The sequence below is a fragment of the Oncorhynchus tshawytscha genome, linkage group LG14 (assembly GCF_018296145.1).
Source record: "Oncorhynchus tshawytscha isolate Ot180627B linkage group LG14, Otsh_v2.0, whole genome shotgun sequence".
Taxonomy (NCBI): domain Eukaryota; kingdom Metazoa; phylum Chordata; class Actinopteri; order Salmoniformes; family Salmonidae; genus Oncorhynchus; species Oncorhynchus tshawytscha.
In genome coordinates, this window is record NC_056442.1 from 3,180,710 (window position 1) to 3,202,401 (window position 21,692).

A 21,692-nucleotide genomic window follows, 5' to 3' on the forward strand; every position below is an offset into this window, starting at 1 on the left:
CCACGCAAACTTGTCAAACCCAGTTTGCTGAATTCTGTAGATCTGTGGTTCCAGTGACGCCTGACCCAGCTTTCTTCACTCCCACTCGCCCCCTCTCCAGTCTCACCCCAGCCTGAACACCAGAGTGATTACAGAGGGCAGGACTCAAGCAGCAGACGGATGTGGAGGGTGAGAGAGAGAGCGGCAAAATGAAAAACAAAACTCAAGATGATTCCAAACAACAGGCACGTTGGAATAGTGTGTGTGTCGATGCTGTCTAAACTGTCACTGTTAACAACAGCAGGAAATAGTTTGGTTTCTCACAGAAAAACACTGTTTCCCCTCTAAAAATACACTCCCCCACCCACCAGAGGAGAGGGGATGGGGGAGAGGGGGAAAGTGGGACACTGCACTGCTCCCACCATTTATGGGTGTATGCATACGTGGGTGTGATGAACAAGTGTGTGTGTGTGTGTCTTTGATCAGGTGTCACATGATCAGTGGTGTGTGTTTGTGTGTTTGTGCCTGAAGACATGAAGGTGTGTGCCCGTTCTTCCGTTCAGATGATTTCAAAAGTCTTCTTGAGCTCCATGATGAGCTGCCAGTCAGATTTGCCCATCTCGTCTCTGAACCAGTTCTTCAGGGCATCGATGGACGCTCTGGTGATCTGGAGAACAAACAAAAGACCACATTCAGAACTCCGAAGTCTCCCCATTCTCATTATGGTCCACTACTTCTAGTACAGAACCCAGTGTTGTTAGAGTTTGGGTACCTGCTGTAGGTACAATGTAACAGTGAGTACTTACAACATCTGATACACTATATTGACCTGAAAACCCACCACACGGTAATTTGAACATTGAAAAGAAAAGTGTTGCCTTTCTCCTCTCTGTGAATGTACCTTGCTGACGAGGATGTCGGTGGCCTCAAAGTGTCGGCCGAACATCTTGGGTGCCTCTCCGGGGATCGGTTCGATCTTTATACAGATCTCCTGGCCCTTCTTGGCACTGTCCACCATCTTGTGGTTGATCTCAATGCTGGTCACGATGCCAATGTCCACAAACTGACAGGGAGGAAGTCAGTCAGATAATATTATTACACCTGTTCCTACATCCTACAAAGATAGAAACAGGTCCCACAAACACACACTGCACTCTACATATACACACACACTCACCCCCTTGCTGGGCACACAGAGTGGGGTTCCCTGTCTGAGGACCCCAGCCTCCACGTTGACTCCCATGACTATGGGGTCTCTAGAGTTGAAGATGAACTGAGGCAGGATCTTCAGCTTAGTGGGGAACACAGCAATGTGTCTGTGGAGAATGACAGAGAAAACGACTGTTAGTACACCACAAACCTACTGTCCTGTCTAGAAACCTAGCCCAGGCATACCCCACGCCTACCGCCCTGTCTGGAAACCTAGCCCAGGCATACCCCACACCTACCGCCCTGTCTGGAAACCTAGCCCATGCATACCCCACACCTACTGTCCTGTCTGGAAACCTAGCCCAGGCATACCCCACACCTTCTGTCCTGTCTGGAAACCTAGCCCAGGCATACCCCATGCCTACTGTCCTGTCTAGAAACCTAGCCCAGACATACCCCACACCTTCTGTCCTGTCTGGAAACCTAGCCCAGGCATACCCCACACCTTCTGTCCTGTCTGGAAACCTAGCCCAGGCATACCCCACACCTTTGTCCTGTCCGGAAACCTAGCCCAGGCATACCCCACACCTTCTGTCCTGTCTGGAAACCTAGCCCAGGCATACCCCCATGCCTACTGTCCTGTCTAGAAACCTAGCCCAGGCATACCCCACACCTTCTGTCCTGTCTGGAAACCTAGCCCAGGCATACCCCACACCTTCTGTCCTGTCTAGAAACCTAGCCCAGGCATAACCCACACCTTCTGTCCTGCCTGGAAACCTAGCCCAGGCATACCCCACACCTACCGCCCTGTCTGGAAACCTAGCCCAGACATACCCCACACCTACTGTCCTGTCTAGAAACCTAGCCCAGACATACCCCACACCTACTGTCCTGTCTGGAAACCTAGCCCAGACATACCCCACACCTACTGTCCTGTCTAGAAACCTAGCCCAGGCATACCCCACACCTACTGTCCTGTCTAGAAACCTAGCCCAGGCATAACCCACACCTACTGTCCTGTCTAGAAACCTAGCCCAGGCATAACCCACACCTACTGTCCTGTCTAGAAACCTAGCCCAGACATACCCCACACCTACTGTCCTGTCTAGAAACCTAGCCCAGGCATACCCCACACCTACTGTCCTGTCTAGAAACCTAGCCCAGGCATAACCCACACCTACTGTCCTGTCTAGAAACCTAGCCCAGGCATAACCCACACCTTCTGTCACATCCGTCATCATGAAGTGCTTTGAGAGACTAGTCAAGGACCATATCACCTCCACCCTACCTGACACCCTTGACCCACTCCAATTTGCTTACCGCCCAAATAGGTCCACAGACGATGCAATCTCAACCACACTGCACACTGCCCTAACCCATCTGGACAAGAGGAATACCTATGTGAGAATGCTGTTCATCGACTACAGCTCGGCATTCAACACCATAGTACCCTCCAAGCTCGTCATCAAGCTCGAGACCCTGGGTCTCGACCCCGCCCTGTGCAACTGGGTACTGGACTTCCTGACGGGCCGCCCCCAGGTGGTGAGGGTAGGCAACAACATCTCCTCCCCACTGATCCTCAACACTGGGGCCCCACAAGGGTGCGTTCTGAGCCCTCTCCTGTACTCCCTGTTCACCCACGACTGCGTGGCCATGCACGCCTCCAACTCAATCATCAAGTTTGCGGACGACACAACAGTGGTAGGCTTGATTACCAACAACGACGAGACGGCCTACAGGGAGGAGGTGAGGGCCCTCGGAGTGTGGTGTCAGGAAAATAACCTCACACTCAACGTCAACAAAACTAAGGAGATGATTGTGGACTTCAGGAAACAGCAGAGGGAACACCCCCCATCCACATCGATGGAACAGTAGTGGAGAGGGTAGCAAGTTTTAAGTTCCTCGGCATACACATCACAGACAAACTGAATTGGTCCACTCACACAGACAGCATCGTGAGGAAGGCGCAGCAGCGCCTCTTCAACCTCAGGAGGCTGAAGAAATTCGGCTTGTCACCAAAAGCACTCACAAACTTCTACAGATGCACAATCGAGAGCATCCTGGCGGGCTGTATCACCGCCTGGTATGGCAACTGCACCGCCCTCAACCGTAAGGCTCTCCAGAGGGTAGTGAGGTCTGCACAACGCATCACCGGGGGCAAACTACCTGCCCTCCAGGACACCTACACCACCCGATGCTACAGGAAGGCCATAAAGATCATCAAGGACATCAACCACCCGAGCCACTGCCTGTTCACCCCGCTGTCATCCAGAAGGCGAGGTCAGTACAGGTGCATCAAAGCTGGGACCGAGAGACTGAAAAACAGCTTCTATCTCAAGGCCATCAGACTGTTAAACAGCCACCACTAACATTGAGTGGCTACTGCCAACACACTGTCAATGACACTGACTCTACTCCAGCCACTTTAATCATGGGAATTGATGGGAAATGATGTAAATATATCACTAGCCACTTTAAACAATGCTATCTTATATAATGTTACTTACCCTACATTGTTCATCTCATATGCATACGTTGATACTGTACTCTATATCATCGACTGCATCCTTATGTAATACATGTATCACTAGCCACTTTAACTATGCCACTTGGTTTACATACTTATCTCATATGTATATACTGTACTCGATATCATCTACTGTATCTTGCCTATGCTGCTCTGTACCATCACTCATTCATATATCCTTATGTACATATTCTTTATCCCCTTACACTGTGTATAAGACAGTAGTTTTTTTTTGGAATTGTTAGTTAGATTACTTGCTCGTTATTACTGCATTGTCGGAACTAGAAGCACAAGCATTTCGCTACACTCGCATTAACATCTGCTAACCATGTGTATGTGACAAATAAAATTTGATTTGATTTGATTTTTTTCTGTCCTGCCTGGAAACCTAGCCCAGGCATACCCCACACCTACTGTCCTGCCTGGAAACCTAGCCCAGGTATGCCTACTGTCCTGTCTAGAAACCTAGCCTAGGCATACCCCATGCCTACTGTCCTGTCTGGAAACCTAGCCTAGGCAGGACAGGTGTAGCCTTCCAATGGGCTGAGTGTGGATCACTTGTGCTAAGGCCTATGAGAGCAAAACAAAGTTATGGTTGGTATCACGTATCGTGTGTGTGTGTGTTCACATACTTGAACTCGTCCTGCTTGGCCTTCTTGTAGTCCTCTCTGTACTTGGTGAAGGCATCAAATAGGTGGTAGATGATCTCAGCGCTGAACACCCTGACCCCCAGACTATCAGCCATCTCCTGAGAGTCCCTCTCCACCTTCACATCAAACGCCAGGATCGTTGCATACCTAGAACAGGACAGCATGGATTTTTATTGTCCAGTTTACACAGATTGGTTACTGTCTCAGCGTAATTAACCTATCAAACAAATGTATGACAGGGTATAGAAAGGAGAGAAGACAGAAGAGGTCACACACTGTGGGTCATGCTCCAGCATAGTGGAAGCTTTCATCACGTCTTTCTTGTGGACTGGACCGATGTTGATGCCAGCGTACTGTTGGAGGAGACGGAAAAACATCAACATTACAGCACAGTTTCTCAATACTATATTGTAGTTTGATACGGTGTGTGTGTGTGGGTGATACTCACAGGCACTTTGGACACTCGTAGGAACTCGAGCAAGGCTTCCAGGGATCCGAGAGTGGAGGCCTGGACGTACACACCCTTCTCCTCCAGCTTGATGGAGTTCAGAGTCTGTTTCAGCTCCCGCACCAGCTCATCCTGCATGGGGATCATAACACAGAGGATCTCAATACACTGTGTGTGTGTGCTAGTAACTAACTCAAGAGATGGAAAAAAAAGACAAGGAGAGGAAGCAGGGAGCCATTCATAACCATTGACATGTAGCCGTAGGTGGCAGAGGGATCCAGTCTAACACTATTGAGACACAGCCCTGTTTTCATACACAGAAGGGTTTCTTCAACTATGGGTCGGGTTCCAAGTGGGTTGCGAATACATCTATAATCCCACACTATTTCTTCTTAATTTGGGTGGTTGGAGGATGATTTGGGTCACAGGGTCAATTTCTCATTTGGGTCTCGAGCTGAACATTTTTAAGAACCTCTGATACACAGTACATAAACTGGGTGGTTCGAGACCTGAACGCTGATTGGCCGAAAACTGTGATATATCAGACCATATACCCAGGGTATGACAAAACATTTATTTTTACTGTTCTAATTACGTTGTTAACCAGTTTATAATAGCAATAAGGCACCTGAAGGGTTTTTAGTATATTGCCAATATACCACAGCTAAGGGCTATATCCAGGCACTCTGCGTTGCATCGTGCTTAAGAACAGCCCTTAGCCGTGGTACATTTGTCATATACCACACCCCCCCCGGGCCTTATTGCTTAAATGTGCCAGTCTCACCCTGAGCACGGCCACCTCGTCCTCCTTGTGGGCCACCAGCAGGGGGAGCCCTGCCAGGGTCTTTTCCAGGTCTTTCCCCAGGATCTTCACTCCCTGGGCCGTACACACCTCCTTATGCTTCTCATACTGGTTCTAAAGAGGACAGGGGGTCAGATCATTCATTAATACTACCTACTGGTTCTAAAGAGGACAGGGGGTCAGATCATTCATTAATAATACTAGCTACTGTTCTAAAGAGGACAGGGGGTCAGATCATTCATTAATACTACCTACTGGTTCTAAAGAGGACAGTGGGTCAGATCATTCATTAATAATACTACCTACTGGTTCTAAAGAGGACAGGGGGTCAGATCATTCATTATACCTACTGGTTCTAAAGAGGACAGGGGGTCAGATCATTCATTATACCTACTGGTTCTAAAGAGGACAGGGGGGTCAGATCATTCATTATACCTACTGGTTCTAAAGAGGACAGGGGTCAGATCACTCAATAATACTACCTACTGGTTCTAAAGAGGACAGGGGGTCAGATCATTCATTAATAATACTACCTACTGGTTCTAAAGAGGACAGGGGGTCAGATCATTCATTAATAATACTACCTACTGGTTCTAAAGAGGACAGGGGTCAGATCATTCATTAATACTACCTACTGGTTCTAAAGAGGACAGGGGGTCAGATCATTCATTAATACTACCTACTGGTTCTAAAGAGGACAGGGGTCAGATCATTCATTAATACTACCTACTGGTTCTGAAGAGGACAGGGGTTAGATCATTCATTAATACTACCTACTGGTTCTAAAGAGGACAGGGGTCAGATCATTCATTAATACTACCTACTGGTTCTAAAGAGGACAGGGGTCAGATCATTCATTAATACTACCTACTGGTTCTAAAGAGGACAGGGGTCAGATCATTCAATAATACTACCTACTGGTTCTAAAGAGGACAGGGGTCAGATCATTCATTATACCTACTGGTTCTGAAGAGGACAGGGGGTCAGATCATTCATTAATACTACCTACTGGTTCTAAAGAGGACAGGGGTCAGGTCATTCATTAATACTACACACAGATCATCATTATGGGGCCAATAGTAAAAAAAAAAAAAAAAAGGTTTTATTGTCACATACACCAGATAGGTGCAGTGAAATGTGTTGTTTTACAGGGTCAGCAATAGTAGTACGGCGCTTCTTGCTCAAAGGCACAGACAGATTTTACACGTTGTCGGTTCAGGTATTCCAACCAGCGACTTTTCGGTCACTGGCCCAATGCTCTAACCGCTAGACTACCTGCTGCTAATTCTAACTTCCATCGTCAAATTATCGCTTAGTCTGCCATTGACATCAGTGAATTATTTAGTGAAAATGAGACGTGGAAGTTAGGATGAACCCCTAGCCAAGTCATGGACAGCATGACATTCCTGTTGAAATCAGGTCAGAACTGTCTGCTGCTCCTACAAGTGCTCTTTAATAAAGAAAGGCCCAACATATCATTTCCTCCATACCTTGACCCTGAGCTCCTTCATGGGTGGAGGCAGCAGCAGCCCCCTGATCTGGGTGACGATGGGTCCCTCCACCCCCGGGACGATGACAGTCATGCCCTCCCGGAGAACCCCGTTGATCAGGATCACGTCTATAGTGGTGCCCATACCAGGCAGGGCTTTCACCTGACGATGGACAGGGACACATGTTGAGTTTAATACAACATTAAGTGTTAGATGACACCAATGTAACGGTAATGACACTGACACTGACGTAATGGTAGTGCGACTGGTGTAACAGAAACTACCCTAAAGTAACAGCAATCTAACCGTGACAACAACAGGGAGGATCATTCTTCCTCGTCCCCATAAACTGTGACAGTAATGTAGTAATTGTTCCTCACCTCCATGACCTGAGCCCTGAGCTCGTCGCAGTGTGCCAGGCGTCGTGCCAGCATGGTCTGGGTGAGCTCCACCAGCAGAGCGATCAGGTTGCCCATGCCGTCCCCGGAGTGGGCCGAGGTGGGCACCAGAGACACAAAGGTCCTCGGGTCCTTGTTCTCATGGAAGAGGGCTGCGTTCAGACCCTGTACGAATACACAATCAAATCAAAGTTCATTGGTCGCATACGCAGATCTGTAGATAAGGTGCAGTGAAATGCTTATGTTTCTAGCTCTACCAGTGAAGTCCTGTCTAACACAATAACAACATACGAATGAAATGAAGAAATATCAGAACGAGCAATGTCAGAGACCAGAATATAAATATATAGTGGGGCAAAAAAGTATTTAGTCAGCCACCAATTGTGCTAGTTCTCCCACTTAAAAAGATGAGAGGCCTGTAATTTTCATCATAGGTACACTTCAACCATGACAGACAAAATGAGAAAAAAAATCCAGAAAATCACATTGTAGGATTTTTAATACATTTATTTGCAAATTATGGTGGAAAATAAGTATTTGGTCAATAACCAAAGTTTATCTCAATACTTTCTTATATACCCTTTGTTGGCAATGACAGAGGTCAAACGTTTTCTGTAAGTCTTCACAAGGTTTTCACACACTGTTGCTGGTATTTTGGCCCATTCCTCCATGCAGATCTCCTCTAGAGCAGTGATGTTTTGAGGCTGTTGCTGGGCAACACGGACTTTCAACTCCCTCCAAAGATTTTCTATGGGGTTGAGATCTGGAGACTGGCTAGGCCACTCCAGGACCTTGAAATGCTTCTTACGAAGCCACTCCTTCGTTGCCCATGCGGTGTGTTTGGGATCACTGTCATGCTGAAAGACCCAGCCACGTTTCATCTTCAATGCCCTTGCTGATGGAAGGAGGTTTTCACTCAAAATCTTACGATACATGGCCCCATTCATTCTTTCCTTTACACGGATCAGTCGTCCTGGTCCCTTTGCAGAAAAACAGCCCCAAAGCATGATGTTTCCACCCCCATGCTTCACACTAGGTATGGTGTTCTTTGGATGCAACTCAGCATTCTTTGTCCTCCAAACACGACGAGTTGAGTTTATACCAAAAAGTTATATTTTGGTTTCATCTGACCATATGACATTCTCCCAATCTTCTTCTGGATCATCCAAATGCTCTCTAGCAAACTTCAGACGGGCCTGGACATGTACTGGCTTAAGCAGGGGGACACGTCTGGCACTGCAGGATTTGAGTACCTGGCGGCGTATTGTGTTACTGATGGTAGGCTTTGTTACTTTGGTCCCAGCTCTCTGCAGGTCATTCACTAGGTCCCCCCGTGTGGTTCTGGGATTTTTGCTCACCATTCTTGTGATCATTTTGACCCCACGTGAGATCTTGCGTGGAGCCCCAGATTGAGGGAGATTATCAGTGGTCTTGTATGTCTTCCATTTCCTAATAATTGCTCCCACAGTTAATTTCTTCAAACCAAGCTGCTTACCTATTGCAGATTCAGTCTTCCCAGCCTGGTGCAGGTCTACAATTTTGTTTCTGGTGTCCTTAGACAGCTCTTTGGTCTTGGCAATAGTGGAGTTTGGAGTATGACTGTTGAGGTTGTGGACAGGTGTCTTTTATACTGATAACAAGTTCAAAGAGGTGCCATTAATACAGGTAACGAGTGGAGGACAGAGGAGCCTCTTAAAGAAGAAGTTACAGGTCTGTGAGAGCCAGAAATCTTGCTTGTTTGTAGGTGACCAAATACTTATTTTCCACCATAATTTGCAAATAAATTCATAAAAAATCCTACAATGTGATTTTCTGGATTTTTTCTCTCATTTTGTCTGTCATAGTTGTGAAAAGTGCTGTCAACGCCAAAACTCTTTCCCCCTCCGTTGTTCATATAGTTAGTGACCTGCTGGGCGAACTCCACGATGACAGCTTTGGCCCTCTCGTCAAACTCATCCTTGGTGTTCTTCTTCTGCTTCTTCAGTGTGGCCACCACGTCTGTGTCTGGACTCTTCTTCCAGTCGTACAGACGGTCAATCTGGAGTAGACATAGAAATGGAACGAATAGAAGGGACATAAATACACGTCACATGAATGGGCAACTAATTAACTGCTTGTGAAAAAAAGACTTCCACAAGCTATTGTATCCTGGTAGCTTTATTCCCAGTGAATTGTGGGCTATTGAGTGCCTTTAATACATGCAAGTACTCTACTAGACATCTATCCATCCATCCCAGAGGTAAGCTATGAGCATGTCTGACCAGACAGACTGACCTTGTTAAGTGCTACAATGAAGGGACACTTCTTCTCCTTGAGCAGGTTGATGGACTCCAGGGTCTGAGGCTCCAGGCCGTGCATGATGTCCACCACCAGGATAGCTATGTCACACAGAGAGCTGCCCCGGTTCCTCAGGTTACTGGACACACACACAGACGGAGCGAGATGCAGTCAGACAAACACATTTAGGGCAGTGGACACACAGACAGACGGAGCGAGACGCAGTCAGACAAACACATTTAGGGCAGTGGACACACAGACAGACGGAGCGAGACTCAGTCAGGACAAACACATTTAGGGCAGTGGACACACAGACAGACGGAGCGAGACTCAGTCAGGACAAACACATTTAGGGCAGTGGACACACAGACAGACGGAGCGAGACGCAGTCAGACAAACACATTTAGGGCAGTGGACACACAGACAGACGGAGCGAGACTCAGTCAGGACAAACACATTTAGGGCAGTGGACACACAGACAGACGGGGCGAGACGCAGTCAGACAAACACATTTAGGGCAGTGGACACACAGACAGACGGAGCGAGACACAGTCAGGACAAACACATTTAGGGCAGTGGACACACATTTTTCTGTATGAGGGTTTACCTGAAAGACTCGTGGCCTGGGGTGTCTATGATCAGCATTCCTGGGATTTTAATGGCCTCGTTGTTGAACTGAAGAGGAAACAATGAAATGATTAAAGAGCCATTAAAACACCAACTATCTATTCAACTCCAATGCCATACACACACTGAGTGTACAAAATATTAGGAACACCTGCTCCATGACAGACAGACCGACCAGATGAATCCAGGTGACAGCTATGATCCCTTATCGATGTCACTTGTTAAATCCAATTCAATCAGTGTAGATGAAGGGGAGGAGACAGTTTAAAGAAGGATTTTTAAGCATTGGGACATGGATTGTGTATGTGTGCCATTCAGAGGGTGGATGGGCGAGACAAAACACTGAAGTGCCATTGAACAGGGTATGGTAGTAGGTGCCAGGCATATCGGTTTAAGTGTATCAAGAACTGCAACGCTGCTGGGTTTTTCACATTCAACAGTTTCCCGTGTGTATCAAGAATGGTCCACCACCCAAAGGCCATACAGCCAACTTGACAACTGTGAAGCATAGGAGTCAACACGGGCCAGCATCCCTGTGGAACGCTTTTGACACCTTGTAGAGTCCGTGCCACGACGAACTGAGACTGTTCTGAGGGCAAAACAGAAGGTGTTTCTAATGTTTTGTACGGTCACTGTTCAGTGTATGACTGGGTCTGAGCTGAAGGGAGAGGAGCAGCAGTACTCACGTTCTTCACCATCTTGGTCTGCTCTACGATGGCCTCCAGCGGTACGTTAGTGGCTCCGATCTGTTGGGTGATCCCTCCTGCCTCTCCGTCCTGTACGTGTGTATGCCTCAGCTTGTCCAGGATCTTGGTCTTGCCTGTGTCTACGTGGCCCAGTACACAGACGACGGGGGAGCGGAGCTTGTCCAGGTTTATGTTCTTTATATTCTCTGCTCGCCGTTTCTACACAGGAGGAGCACAGAGGGAACAACATTACACTTCTCTACCGTTTAACAATGTTGATAGGATGTGTGTTTGTGAAAGACTACCTCAATACGCTTCTTGGCCTTGTCGTAGATACGCTCCTCTTTAGTGCGATCGTCATCTGAGTCGCTGTCACTACTGGACTCTGAGCTCTCCTTCCCTCCCTTCCTCTTAGTGGCTGGGGCCTGCTGCGTTGTGTGAGGCTGACTCTCCTTCTCTTCCTCCTCACTCTCCTCCTCTTCGTCATCCTCTTCCTCCTCGTCCTCTTCCTCGTCCTCTTCCTCCGGCTGTGACGAGGGTTTCTGTTGGGGCTGCTTTGGCGTCTCTGGCTTCACCTCAATGTGGACCGTCTTCAGCTCTGTAGAGGGAGAAGAGACGTTATGTGAGGTGTAAGCCACCAAGCCTTTGGGAGATATTGCCATATTGCTAAAAACCTAAAGTCTGTCCTGTCTTACCTTTGTCCTGATCGATGGTCTCAGCGATAGCCTCCCAGTCATCAACTGCAGACTCAGCTTTCTGCTCTACCTCTGGGGGAGGGACAGGAAGAAATGACACAAAATGTGACTGAGGCAATGAAAGTTGTCTGGCGTTACACCCAGATCTGGACAACAAGCGGAGGACATTAAGGCAGGCTCCGTCTCCAAGATCTATGGTCCACTTTACCTGCTGCTACTTCGGGAGTTTCCACTGCCATCTGTGAGATGATTGGCTCTGCCGTCTCCGACGTGGGTGACATGACCTCTGAGATCTCTGACCGGGGAAGAGGAGGAATGAGGGACGAGGCACAAACAAATAGATAGATGACTTTGCAGTTGGACATGTATTTGATGTGGATTGGAAGAGGCTGTTACCTTCAGGGGTCTGTGCTTGTTGGGGCTTCTTTTTCCTCTTGTCTCCGTACACTGGCTTCTTCTTTGGCACTGAGTCGTCTTTGGATGGCACTTCAATACCCTGGGCCTTCAGGAGTTCAAGTGTGGCCTCTGCCCTGGCCCGGGCCTCTTTCTGGGCTTTGGTCAGCAGTTTGCCCTCCTTCTTCAGCCTCTCCTTCCTCTCTTTCTCCTTCTGTTTCTTCTTCTCCTTGCGCTCCTGTTCCAGACGCTCCTGTAGGTGTTACATTGAAGAGGTCAGTTGGTAAGAGGTCAGTGTGTGTGTGTGTGTGTGTGTGTGTGTGTGTGTGTGTGTGTGTGCGTGCTTAACCTGCTCCAGTCTCTGAGCCTCCTGCTCTTCCAGGCGACGCAGGTTCTCCTCTTCCTCCTTCTTGGCACGCTCCTCTTCCTCCTTCATGTGAGCCAGAGCCTCCTGCATGGCTTTCACTGTGGCCTTGCTGGGTCCCTTCTTCTTCTCCTCTTTCTCCTTCTCCTTGTCCCCCTTCTTCTTCTTCTTGTCTTTCTTGCCCTTCTTGTCTCCCCCTTCCTCTTCTGAAGTAGCACAAAACCCCCGACAGAAATCAGTCACAGCACAGTAACTATGCAAGCCATTTCTACATTTTGGACTAATTGCATGTAACTACACAGTAACGCCACTTTTAACTACTTTGAAAACATCACCATTGGGTTCATTCATTGTTTCCACCACCGCATCGGCAGCTAATGGGTACAGAATTAAGATCAGTAGACTTCTACTATTGTAACTGCATGCAACTACACATTAACACGTGTATTTGTATGTATTATGCTGCTCATCCTGGGATCCAGCAAAATTAAGGCATCTAACAAGCTACCTTGAAGCAGAAATCTGTTTGTTTCCTTCTCTTACCATTAATTGCTTCAAGCACCTCATCGGCAGCTAATGGGTACAGATAAGCATTTACACATTCTTAAAACGAAAGTAGTTCCTACATGGCATATGGGCAACTCATTGTAAAGTGTTGCCGTTTAGGCTGTGGAATGGATACAATATAAACCAATTGTAAATCTCACCTTCTCCTTGAGGATCAGCCCCTTCCTGATCTTCAATCTCTGCTGCTGCCTCCGTCTCTGCTGCTGGGGTTGGGGCTGCTGCTGGGGTTGAGGCTGCTGCTGGGGCCACCGCTGGCTCACTCTTCTTCACTACCTCTTTCTTAGGCACTGCTGCAACCTCAATACTCCCCTCTTTCTCCTCCTCCTTCTCCTTCTGCTTCTTCAGCTTAGCCCTGTCCTCCTCTTTCTTCTTGCGGTCTCTCTCCTTCTTCTCTGCCTTTTTCTGAGCTGCCGTCTTCATCTTGAAGGTTCCCTCCTCCTCTTCCTCTTCTTCACTGTCTGCCTTGGCTTTGCCCTTCTTCTTCTTGCCTTTCTTTCCAGCCTGCGATGCGTCCACCGAGTCGTCATCATCTGAATCATCCTCCCCTCCCCCCTCTCCTTTCCTCGCACCTCCATCGTCATCCTCCTCTTCCTCGTCCGAGGCCTCCTTGCGGCCTCCTTTCTTCCCTGCCTTGGGTTTCCTCCGGGTCCGTGAGGCGTCGTCCTCCGAGTCTGAGCCAGCAGCAGCAACAGCGGGGGCAGCAGACGTCTTCTTGTCCTTCTGCTTGTCTTCGTCTTCCACGTCACCCATACCCGAAACCTCTTCGTCGTCCCCGTCGTCATCCTCCAGGCTGGCTCGCTTGCCCTTCCGTGTCTTCTTCTTCTCTGCTTTGGTGGGCGGCGGGGGCTCGGCGGCACTCTCCGGCTCGTCTGTGGCGTCTGGTTTCTGTGGATTGCGGAAGTGATGAGGGCTCCATAGAGGCATGTGCTTTGCCAGACAGGGTCATTACATATGCAGATTAGCATTGGGCTATTAGCCCAGGGTTTCCGGTTAGAAACTGTGGCGCCAGACATGACTGGACCCATAGGACTATGCATTGGGTGCATACCCTGACTAGGCGTCTACCCACGTGCCCAGAATAACAGTCATCACATTTAGATTATGGTAATTCATTTTAACAGAACATGCAAGTCAAGGATGCAGTGACCTGTGTCCTTCTTACCGCGCACTTTGAAGATGTTAGAATATCTGTCCACATTAACTTTTCCTCAGCCAACAAGACGAGTGACGAACAGCAAAAATAGGCAGCGAGTTTCAAGTTTGGGGAAGCTATTTTTCCCAGGAAAAATGCCCCTTTATAATAAAGCATTCCATGAATCATCGCATTAGCAGACTTATGTAAGATAACCTACTATTCTTAAGGAGTAAATCGGACAGTCAACATTTTGATTAATAATATAACTCAATCACTGTTCGCAAAAAAGACTGTTCAATGCGTGGCGGAGCTCGAGGCCTCGGCTATATCAGATACATTTTTTCTTTCTGTGCACATAAAACAAATATGGCCTTTTATAAAAACACATTTCATGCAATTCTACTACACTTTATATGACTGCAGACATTAGCAGAATCTTTTTTTAAATGACAAATGACAGGGTAGCCTACACTGCTGACACTGACAATATAATAGGTCTACTGGAAAGGGTGACAGAATATTGACGTCCATCTAAACTGGAGGAGGAAAATTATAGTCCAAAAACAAACTTTTAAGTGACACAGACACGACAATGATAAAGAGTGAATTTGAGCAAAGCGCACTTAACGGGGATATGACCGATGTCTCTGCTGGTGCCAATAAGATAGGCTATAGGCCTACTGTTGTACGCTCAATTGAGTTGAGAATTTACAGATTGTAAATTCAGATTGAATTTACAGAGTGTTTTCATTGTCTTCTCTTTACAGCAATAGCCATGCTTCTTTCCAAACTATGTTTTCCCATGATTGAATTTCGAAATATTCCAATATGTCTGGCTGGGCCTCTTTTCATTGACAGTCATAACTTAACAATAATCTATTTGGCATTTTCCACATGTGCTGCCTTTCCTTCCAACTGTAGGCAATGGGATTTAAAACAATCCACAACATATTAAACATGTTTAAGGCTGGAGGAGGCTAATGATCCTCTGTGGCCAAATCATGCTTAACAGCCTATTTTAAATGATTGTATTGATTTCTGTATAGACAGGAGTAGGCTAATCAGGCTATATCATTTTGGCAATTTAATAACATTTACTTAGGGAAACCTTAGCATTCCCTAGCCTTTTATCACTGTGCATGTGCCTGTCAATCTACTATCCCCCATAGTAGAAAAGTTGACCTATTCTATTGGTCCGTTTGTTGAGATGGAAAGAGCCCAAACAGACTCTGGGACAGTTGTAGAACGATAGATCCCAAATTCATACAACTAGTATACCTCAGATACATAAAACATACTTTAAAAAGCAACGAGTCGGGCGCAACAGATCAGAACATTTCGCTTAAATGTTTAAAAAATATTATTTTTTAAGATTATTAAGTCAGCAATGTGCACAAGGCAGTAGGCTAGGCGGGAATGTGCATTTGGCTACAGGACAATGAAAGAAAGTTGATAACCAATAGAAAAGAAGAGAAATAGTCTATAGTCTATATAAAATATTTTCCTCCACGGATATGGTGGGATTCTGCCTAGTCTACTTTGAAGCAAAAGGTAAAACACGCCTCATAATGTCATAAAACGTTGAGGTTTCAAACAATTAAGTAGCTATACATTTTCAAGAGGCTTACTGCCTCCAGCTCATTGCAAAGTGGTGTGTGAAGCCTGATGAAGCCTGCCTTCCGTTGCCTGTGTATTTGAATGACGAATGGGAAGCACGCTTCAATTACCAGTAGAGAAATAAAAAAATAGCAGGTATTTTTAATCGTGGCCACAAAAATGTTTTCAACCCACGATTGCATTTACAATTGTTGTGCAATGATTGGGCTTATAAAAGCTCTGTCTGACAGATTTTCCTGGTTTAAGGCTCAGTATCTGTATGCTGTACACATGTGATTAAAAAGATGCATAACGAATATACACAAGCGGCAATTTAATTACACTAAATTATGCTAATTAATCCATAGAAAGAATAAGCATGAACGGTCAAATATATTTACATCAATTGGTATTTCCGTCAATAGGCTAAAACGCATTATCAGCTTTTCTAATTTATTTTTTTAAGCCGGCTATTACTGGCTAACGGAAACCCTGTTATAGCCTACTATAGGGTCATTATATATGCAGATTAGCACTGGGAAATAACCTGGTATAGGATCATTACATATGCAGATTAGCATTGGGCTATAGCCTGGTATAGGGTCATTACATTTGAAGATTAGCATATGGCTACACTTCACCTTGCTGCCTTTAGCTCCTGTGGTTTCAAGAGACAGTTCCTCCAGCTCCTTCAGGATGTCGTCTTCACTGTTAAAGATCAAATCATTATGATCAATACACAGTAGGCTGCAAAGTCCAAGGCAAGTGTAGAAATATTTCCCTCCAACAGTTGGTTCTTACTTCCTTGGTTATTTTAAAATGGAGCGTTCATTACTGTCGAAGAGAGAGAAATAAAGACTTACTCAAAATCGTCTTTCTTTTTGTCTTTCTTCTTCTTGGCCTTTCCTTTACCTTGCTCCTTGGAGGCTCCCGCTCCTTCGATTTCTGCTGCTAGGGCATCAAGGTCAATGCCACCGTCTTTGGTACTGAAACAAAGTTACGCAAATCACATTTGATGCACATTACACATGGTAAAAGACAGCATTATCAAGCATATCTCCATGCAGATTTCTGCTGCTAGGGCATCAAGGTCAATGCCACCGTCTTTGGCACTGAAACAAAGTTACGCAAATCACATATGATGCACATTACACATGGTAAAAGACAGCATTATCAAGCATATCTCCATGCAGATTTCTGCCATATGCTATGTTACAAAAAATGCAGGCTTACAGGCTGACTACACCGCTTGCGTCGCGTGAGCGAGCATGCAAAATAAATGTAGAAATCTATGTTATTCAATTATTGCACCAACAAGCATCTGCGATGTCAAGGGATAAAATAGAAGTCAGTTCTATTTGTGACACAGATCGCACTGCAACTCCTGCCTCTCCCATCTCCTCATTGGTTTACAGAAGCAGATACCCACGTGCCATCTCCTCATTGGTTATACCTACATGGGTGACTGAAAGACGAACGAGGTCAGTGGCGGTAATGCACCTAATTTATGAAAGTTGCCAATCGCAATATAAAGTCAAGAGAAGAAAAGGCCTGGAAGGAGGAGAGATGACTAGAAATGATTCGGTTGACCGTTTTATGTGTGGATTAATTGGCGGAGTAGAGAACCTTGTGCATTTCAGGTAAAATAACAACTCAATGTTTTCATCCCAGGAAAAATTAGCTAGCAACAGCAAGCTAGCTAAAAAGGACAGATTAGATAGCAAGTGCAAGCTAGCTAGCTAAATTGCCATAAATGTTTAACGCTTTCGATCTGTCCCCAAATGAATATAATTGGTTGAGAGTTTGTTTTGATATTTTAACCTTTGTGTCGTGATCGCATTTGGTGTGGAGGGACAAAATACATTTATGCACGACGGCACACGCGCGTAGCCGGTTTGGGTTCCGTGTTAGCAGCAAAATGATACAAACTAGCAACGAATGTGTGGGATTTTCAAATATTTGCAGCCTTGATCAAATTAGCACATTTCACGCAAATATGAGTTTCATATTCAGTCCGACAAAAAGACAGACCCAGTCAGTCAGTCAGTCCGACAAAAGACAGACCCAGTCAGTCAGTCAGTCCGACAAAAGACAGACCCAGTCAGTCAGTCAGTCCGACAAAAGACAGACCCAGTCAGTCAGTCAGTCTGACAAAAGAAAGACCCAGTCAGTCAGTCAGTCCGACAAAAGACAGACCCAGTCAGTCAGTCAGTCCGACAAAAGACAGACCCAGTCAGTCAGTCAGTCCGACAAAAGACAGACCCAGTCAGTCAGTCCGACAAAAGACAGACCCAGTCAGTCAGTCCGACAAAAGACAGACCCAGTCAGTCAGTCCGACAAAAGACAGACCCAGTCAGTCAGTCAGTCCGACAAAAGACAGACCCAGTCAGTCAGTCAGTCCGACAAAAGACAGACCCAGTCAGTCAGTCAGTCCGACAAAAGACAGACCCAGTCAGTCAGTCCGACAAAAGACAGACCCAGTCAGTCAGTCCGACAAAAGACAGACCCAGTCAGTCAGTCCGACAAAAGACAGACCCAGTCAGTCAGTCCGACAAAAGACAGACCCAGTCAGTCAGTCCGACAAAAGACAGACCCAGTCAGTCAGTCCGACAAAAGACAGACCCAGTCAGTCAGTCCGACAAAAGACAGACCCAGTCAGTCAGTCCGACAAAAGACAGACCCAGTCAGTCCGACAAAAGACAGACCCAGTCAGTCCGACAAAAGACAGACCCAGTCAGTCCGACAAAAGACAGACCCAGTCAGTCAGTCAGTCCGACAAAAGACAGACCCAGTCAGTCAGTCAGTCCGACAAAAGACAGACCCAGTCAGTCAGTCAGTCCGACAGAAGACAGACCCAGTCAGTCAGTCAGTCCGACAAAAGACAGACCCAGTCAGTCAGTCAGTCCGACAAAAGACAGACCCAGTCAGTCAGTCCGACAAAAGACAGACCCAGTCAGTCAGTCCGACAAAAGACAGACCCAGTCAGTCAGTCCAACAAAGACAGACCCAGTCAGTCAGTCAGACCCAGTCAGTCACAGGACACTAAAAAGTCTTGTCAACAGAAAATGTTGACAGATTTGAAGGCTTTACTGCGGTCCTAAAATTACTTGCTGGTGGCCACAAATCAACCCTGACAGTGGGAAGTGTGCATCCAACAAGAACAACACCACCACCTGAATGGCAGCTGCACACTTGACACTGTTACGCCTTCAGTCCAAAAAATGCAATAATAATTCTAGACCTTCAGTCTTATGTCAGACGGGTGAAGATGAAAACCAAACATGAAAGACAAACAACTTCAGTCCCTAACCTGTAATGACCATTATGATCATCTCAACTACTAACCATCCACAATCCAACCACAATAACCTTACCTGAAGCAGCACATGGATCTTTGAGACTAAAAGCCCTACGTCTGCTCAGGCCTCAGACTTTATACAGAGGGTGAGGCTAGCCTCCTTGCATGCCTGTTGCATCAGCAGTGGAAAACACCTCTATGTTAGAAGGAACAGGGCCCAACCCCGGGTGAAACACACAGGGTGCACAGTGCAGACACTCTTGCCTCTGGGTAATAAAATCATGAAGAAGCAGCTGATAGACAGGATGTTGATGGAATTATCCTATTCTATCAATGTTATTCCTTTCACTAATTTACCTGTAATAACTACTAGGAATATTGCTTAAATACAAGTGCCTTTAGGGTTAGGGGCTAGTGGTTGTTTCTGGACCAGACCTATAATAGTTGTTGGTTATGGGGAACAGAGAGGACCATAGTTAATCAAGCTTTAATATCCTTCCGCCATTGCTGTTCAGCACCATCTTTAGCCCTGGCCTGGTATCATCTTGACCTCACAGCAGAGTTGACTGGAACAGGAGCAGGCTGCAGATCAGCAGTATACAGTACAAGGGGTGAGAGCTCACCATCACGGCAGGTCAGTCAATATATATCCCTCAATTATCAACTTAAATGGCAGCCGCCGCCGCCACCAAGACACTTAGCCTACTGTCGCTCTGTCTATTATCTGTCAAGGCTCATTCCCACAGTCAAAAGCAGACACCTGGTCATGACTTACAAAGGGTGGATAAGAGTGCCTACTACAAGGAGCTAGTGTAGATTTGTGCACTTGGCAGACAAGCAGCCATTGTAGGGCTATGTCGTAATGAGACGTGAGTCAGTGTCAATTGACATCTCTATTCGGGAATGTATCAATTTATGAACAACAACATTGGTTAAGACTTTTGGTCGTAAAGCATCATACTTGGCAATGGAAATAGTATATATATTCTAACCATTGAGATCAGTATACTGCTTTATTCTGAAGCCCCACCAAACTGAGGACAACAACAAATCTCTGGGGTATCAATCGCAAATGACCATGTTTACTCACACGGGGTCACAGCCATTGAATGGATACTCAAGCCATAGAGGCGACAGTTGGGACAATGAATGAGGGCCCTTTCTGACAGCACAATGAAAAGGGATGATGTTGCAGGCAATGGGGCATAGCCAGGCTGGAGGTCCTCACTTGTGTTGTCAGCGACTCAAAGATTCAGCAATAGTTCGCTGACAATGTCCTCCTAGAATTGCAACATAGTTATCTGCGTTTCCCTATTAGTGGGCGAGCAAGGTAGCTAAGTTAGATAGCTCACGAGCTAATGGAAATTAACTTAATTATGTGACTGCATGGAGCCTGGCTAGCTAGCTGGTAGTAGGATGCCAATGTAGCTGCATAACATATGCTAGCTAATAGCGAGAATAATAGGTTTCGTGTCTCTGTTGTTCAAGTATCAAGTATGTTTATACGAGATATAAATTGGTTAATTCATTGTCAATATGAAAGGTAGAAAACAAGTGCGCGAAGATAACGTTAGCTTATGAATAAGCCGAGACGGGAGGCCTAGCCAAGGCAATCTGCCGCCACATGAAACTCATGGCTTCAGTATCATGCTAATGCTAGCCAGCTCAGCCTGTACGACTAGCGTTAGCTAGCCAACAGTTATAGTCATAGAAGTCTGTTGCATACATCACAACTTTCTCAAATCGTATGACACACGGGCCACACTATCGTGTACCTGTCATCGCCTGACTTTTTCTGTTTCTTCCCCATTCTCCTTGTTTTTAATGTTATCCACAATGTTCAGCCTCGTTGTTCGCCGATACAGCACATATGGTTGGTCCAATGGGGGTTGGTCACACATCCTGCGCAGTTGCAGAGCGTTTTCTATTGCCTGTACTGAAGTGAAGGGCATCTTCACTGCGCAAATTGCGCAGGTATAATGGAGTAACGCATTATTAATAGTATTGTTATTGTCACAGGTGCAAAGAAATGTGTTGTTTTACAGGGTCAGCCAGTAGTACGGCATCCCAGGGGCAAATTAGGGTTAAGTACCTTGCTCAAGGGTACATCGACAGATTATTCACCTTATCGGCTCAGGTATTCAAACTAATAACCTTTCAGTTACTGGTTCAACACTAACCGCTAGGCCAAAGAGTTTTATAATCAACCCAAGATAAACTGCAGCATGTCATTTTCAATGAGAGCAAATTAATCATAGTGGGCACTGTGTTCGAGCTAGCGAGATCCTATTGGCACCTTCTAGCATGTATTTGCATATTTCAATTAGGGAACGCCACTCTGTGAAGTGTGCGTGTGAAATAAGTCAATTGGCATTTCACCCTTACACTCCTAAACAAAGCTATTTTTTACAACTTTGACAAAGGGTAAAATATATAGAACTTAGTCCACTCTGTTCGTAACATATTTTAGTTTTGGGAACAGAAAACTGTATTGGGATCTAATGTTTCATCGATGACAAAAATTTGCAGAATGTCAGCCAAAATCCATATCGCTCCATCTTCCCCCACTGCCCGCCACTGGGCTTCTTCTCATCACTTGTTTTTCAAAGCA

At 46.1% G+C, this 21,692-nt stretch overlaps 1 protein-coding gene across 1 annotated transcript; it reads right to left on the bottom strand.

Annotated features, from left to right (window-relative positions):
• Positions 1-501: 501 nt before the first annotated feature.
• LOC112235384 (eukaryotic translation initiation factor 5B) lies at positions 502-20,995 on the bottom strand. Its single transcript, XM_042296811.1, has 22 exons — positions 20,857-20,995; positions 16,647-16,769; positions 16,425-16,491; positions 13,193-13,937; positions 12,471-12,691; positions 12,125-12,374; positions 11,937-12,023; positions 11,729-11,800; positions 11,339-11,631; positions 11,034-11,252; positions 10,328-10,395; positions 9,718-9,859; positions 9,350-9,481; positions 7,426-7,608; positions 7,046-7,207; positions 5,538-5,669; positions 4,754-4,885; positions 4,582-4,658; positions 4,288-4,452; positions 1,157-1,295; positions 881-1,042; positions 502-646 (listed from the first exon to the last, which is right to left on the bottom strand). Exons 1-22 carry the CDS (start codon positions 20,889-20,891, stop codon positions 539-541), a joined length of 3,714 nt encoding a protein of 1,237 aa, XP_042152745.1. The 5' UTR covers positions 20,892-20,995; the 3' UTR covers positions 502-538.
• Between the last annotated feature and the right edge of the window lie 697 nt (positions 20,996-21,692).